At 48.8% G+C, this 4,576-nt stretch overlaps 1 protein-coding gene across 2 annotated transcripts in view; it reads right to left on the reverse strand.

The window, feature by feature from the left end:
• The window catches only part of MEIS3 (Meis homeobox 3), a 10,259-nt gene extending 5,816 nt beyond the window's left edge, over positions 1-4,443 (reverse strand). For both annotated transcript variants that reach the window (XM_027846001.1, XM_027846000.1), the window contains exon 1: positions 3,855-4,443. In XM_027846001.1, coding sequence (XP_027701802.1) covers positions 3,855-3,866 — 12 coding nt within the window. In that variant the 5' untranslated portion in view covers positions 3,867-4,443. The remainder of the gene's footprint in view (positions 1-3,854) is intronic.
• Positions 4,444-4,576: the final 133 nt, after the last annotated feature.

Below are 4,576 nucleotides of genomic sequence, written 5' to 3' on the forward strand. Positions count from 1 at the left end.
ACACACACACACACACACACACACACACACACACACACACACACACATTCTCATACAATATCATTAAGCCTCCAGAGACAGGTGTATGGGATAAACACCTGGGTTCTGAATGTATTTCCTAGTGTGTGAGGTCTGAGGTGCATTTTTCTTATTACATATTCTTCTGCATATGTGTGTTGGGGGGAGGGGGAAGATAAAGACTTTTCCTCTGCCCTCTTCATCTCAGTTCTATTTAGCAGACTGCGTGTGTGTCCCAAACAACTTTAACTAAGCTCCCTCTCCATTTACAGAACACTGATCCAAATAAAGTCAAATTTATTTGCATCCCCCCTCCACCTACCCCATGTTCTGGTCCACACAGCCTGGGAAACACACCCAAACACACAAACATATTATGCTCTTTCTTTTAAACACAAAACACACACACACACACACACACACACTTCTGCTCCAAACTTTTCCTCTGACATTGGGGGACCTCAAGGAGTCTATCTCAACTTAGAACTCCCACCCCAACTATTTAGCTGGGGGACAGTGTCTAGAAGCTCTGTTTGCCCCCTCCCATCTCACAGGATGAGAGGGGCAGAGCCTGGGGACTTGGAGAAGACATTGACTGACACTTATCTCCTCCAGGGAGCTGACCTTCTGCTCACCCTTTTCTCTCCCTCCCCTAGGTGTCCCAGGGCTCAGCCTGAACTCTTCTTCCTGTTCCTTGCCTTCCCCTCTTCAAAATCAGAGACAAGAATGAAACAAAGAGATGGGTCAGTGGGGGGGCATGGAATGAGGACAGAGGGATGATGGGATAGAAGGATTAGGACAGAGTTAGGAGGATAGAATGAAGGAACAGAGGGAAGGACAGATGGATAAATATTAGAGGGATCAAGGGAATTGGGACAGAGACATGGGGGACAGAGAAGGTAGGAACAGAGGGAGTAGGGACAGAGAAATGGGAGGCAAAGGGATGGAGGCAGAGGGTTGAGGGACAGAGAAATAAGGTATAGAGGGATAGGGGGACAGAGCTGGGAAATGGTTGAAGAAGAGGGATGAGAGAAAAATGAATGAAGAGACAGTGAGATGGGGAACAGAAGAGGGATGGGGCAGGGAGACGAGGTATAGAGAAGTTGAGTGGGGGACAACAGAGGGATGGAAATAGAAAGATGGAGGATAGAGTGGTAGAAAGAAATAAAGTTCAAGGGAATTGGGCCAGATGATTGAGGAATAGAGAGATAGAGACATATGGGGGTGGGAAGAAGGGGGCAGAACCAGCAAACTGGAGGGACATCAGATAGGGGAGACAGAGGGATAATGTAGAGGAAGATAAAAGGAAATGAGGAAAGGAAAAGAGAAAAGTATAAAAAAAGAAAAAAAAGATAGAGATAAGGATGGGAGAAAGGGCTAGGGACCATGGAATAAAGTGATAGAGGGAAATGGGATAGACAGATGGGGATCAGAAGGATGAGGAACAGAGATGGAGTTCAAATGAATAAAGGCAACGATCAGTGAGTGAAGAAGGATGGGGTCCAGAGGTAGAAGTACAAATAAGTGGGGCCCAGAGGAATGAGGACAGAGAGATATGGGATGCTTAATGAACAAGTGGATAGAGGGGTAGGGATATCAAAAGAAGGATTGGGGACCAGAGAGGTGGATAGAAAGAAGGTTGGAGGAAAAGAAGAATGGGGAACAGGAATGGGTAACCAGAAGGATTGGGGGAATAGAGTGACTGGGACAGAGAGATGGAGAGAAGTGAGGAAAGATAAATGTGAAACAGATGGATGAAATAATAGATTGATGGAAGGAAAGAGACTTCAAGGAGGGAGGGTTGCAGGGAAAGAGAAATAGGGGACAGAAAATGAAGAAGTAGAGAGATGGTGATAAAGGGATTAGGATAGGGGAATGGGGACAAAGGGATAGGGGACAGAAGAATAATGGACAGATAGATGAAGGACAGAGGGACTGAGATGGAGGGAAAGAGGAATGGAGGTATAGAGACATGGAGAAAAAGAGCAAAGAGGGACAGAGGGATGAGGACTGAAGGATAAGAGAAAGAAGGATGGAGGATAGAGGGATGAAGGGACAGATAAAAAGAAAGACAGATAAGAGATGGAGTGATGGAGGGCAAGAGGGATATAGGACTAAAAGATAGGAGCAGGACAGAGAGAGAGACAAAGATGAGGAAAGACGGATGGGAATGAAGGTATAAGGACTGAAGTGAATGGAAGAAAGCAGGTGGGTGACAAAAAGTAGGACAGATAGACCAACTGGGACAGAGATATAAAACAGAAATAAGGAACAGAGAGATAGGGACAGAAGTGTGAGTGACAATTCAACAGGAGGTTGAGGGAAAGAGATTTAGACAGAAGATTGGAACACACAAGGATGGGGCAGATAGATAGGGGACAGAGATGGAATACAGAGGGAGTAGATACAGAAAAATGGAGAGATGGGGAACAAGAGAGATATGTGAGAGAGATGGAGAGACAGAGAAACAGCAGACAAATATGGAGAAAAAGAGGGATTGATTGGGAGAGACAGGAGGACAGTTTGGAGGGAAAGAGTGATGAGGCATGAGGGGGAGGACAGAGGGAAAGCTTAGGGATGAGTGAACATTGGGAAGGGAGAGAAGGAAGGGGAGAGAGATTGGATGAAGATAGAGATGTGAGACAGAGACAGAGACAAAGGAAGAAGAGATGGAAAACAGAGGTATGTGGAACAGAGATAGGAGAAACAGAGAGACAGAAAACAGGAATACAGAGGGTGGATGGAAAGAGGGATGGGGGAAAGGAGGGATGAGGATAGAAAGATGTAAGACAGCTGAAGAGATAGCTAGGATAGGGAACAGAACCTGAAAAAGAGGAGGGTGAAGATAAAGAGTGGGGAGATAGATGGAATAGAAGAATGGTGACATAATCAAGTGGGGACAGAGATACTGGGAAGAGAATGATGAGGACAGAGACACTTCACCAGGATGGAAAGATAAGGGCAGAAGAATGGGGGGAAATAATGAGCACAGAGATTTGAGACAGAAGTAGAGAAACAGGGATGGAGACAATAAATGAGCATAAAGGGCTGGGAAAGAGTTGGAAGACCTGAAGGACTGGACAGATGGGGTGGAGAGGAAGAGAGATGGGGACCTAAGGATAGGAGCAGAGGTGGAACTGGAGAAACAGGGGGGTAGAGACAGAGAGAAGGGATCAGATAGAGAAGGATTGGGGCAGAGAAATGAGACAGATCTGGAGAGAAGGGTTGGGGAGTTAGAGAGATAGAAAAAAGAGAGATGGGAAAAAAGTATGAAGGGGATGGAGGATTAGGGAATGAGTATGGCATGACATTAGCCAAAGATGCGGGGATAGAGTAATTGAGAGTCAGAGGGATGGGGACAGGGGGGTGGAGGATAGAAAGATGGGAGAACAGTGGAAGGGGGCAACATTTCAATGAGTGAGAGGAGGTGGGGACAGTGGGATGGAGAAAAAGAGGGATAGGGGACAGGAAGATGAGGACAGATGTGAGACAGAGCTAGAGAGACAGGGATGGGAGATAGAGGGATAGGGAGAAAAGGTGGGGGGATGTAAAGGAGATGGGGGAACATTAGAACAGGAGATACAGGGAAGGGGGAACCGTGGGATAGGGAACAGGGATGGAGGATAGAATGATGGGGATAGAGATAGTTAAGAACTGGAGAGGCAGAAATTAGGAACAGAGAGAGATGGAGGGAATGAGGGCTGGAGATAGGAGGATGTGGGATCAGAGAGTGGGGAAAGGAGCTGGAGAGTTGGAGAAATGGAGACTGGGTGCATAGGGACGAAGGATAAGATCTCAGTGATGCTGGCTAACTGGGGACATGCATCCATACTTACTCTCTGTGCCATGGGCCCCCAGAATTGGGGCCCACGTCAGGCAGCTCCAATGTCTGTCCCTTGCCAGATCCGGGCCTGGGGGCTGGGCTGTGGAGGGTGAGTGGGGACACGGGTTGCCCCCCAGGTTCCCCCCACAGCCCAGGGCCCCCCTCTTTCTGCTCAGTGGTGGGCGTAGTGTTCTGTCATGAGGACCCCAGAGCACAGCCTCCTGCCCAGCCCCCAGGGGTCAGTGCCCTGGCTCCAGGGGCATCCCAGGCTGGTGGAGAGAGTTGGGGAGTAGATCTGGACCCCAGGATGGAGAAGGAAAGGCTCCCTTGAGCCCCAGCCACCTCTCAGTACCCCAGAACTGGAGCCTCAGTGAATCCAGTAAGACAGTGAAAGAGAAAAAGATTCAGGGAGAGACAGAAAGAATGAAAGAAAGAAAGACAGAGATCAGAGAGGGAGGGAGGGAGAGGAAGGAAAGCTGAGAGGAAGGGACCGGTGTGGGGAGACCTGGCCCCACTGGCAAGGGGCTGGGCTGGGCCCCTGGGTCCCTGGTGTGGGGGCTGGTAAGCAGCTGAGTGGATGCTCAGCTGTCTGCCTCTGTGTGTGTGTGTGTCTCTCTCTGTCTCCCTCTGTCTCCCTCCTCTCTCTCTCTGTGATCATATCCGGAAGTTCCCACATCACCCAATCCTTAACCCACTGTCCGCCGGCTGCTGGAGGGGCCAGAGCTGAAGCCAGAG

The sequence above is a fragment of the Vombatus ursinus genome, unplaced genomic scaffold (genome assembly GCF_900497805.2).
Source record: "Vombatus ursinus unplaced genomic scaffold, bare-nosed wombat genome assembly UNPS02015030.1, whole genome shotgun sequence".
Taxonomy (NCBI): domain Eukaryota; kingdom Metazoa; phylum Chordata; class Mammalia; order Diprotodontia; family Vombatidae; genus Vombatus; species Vombatus ursinus.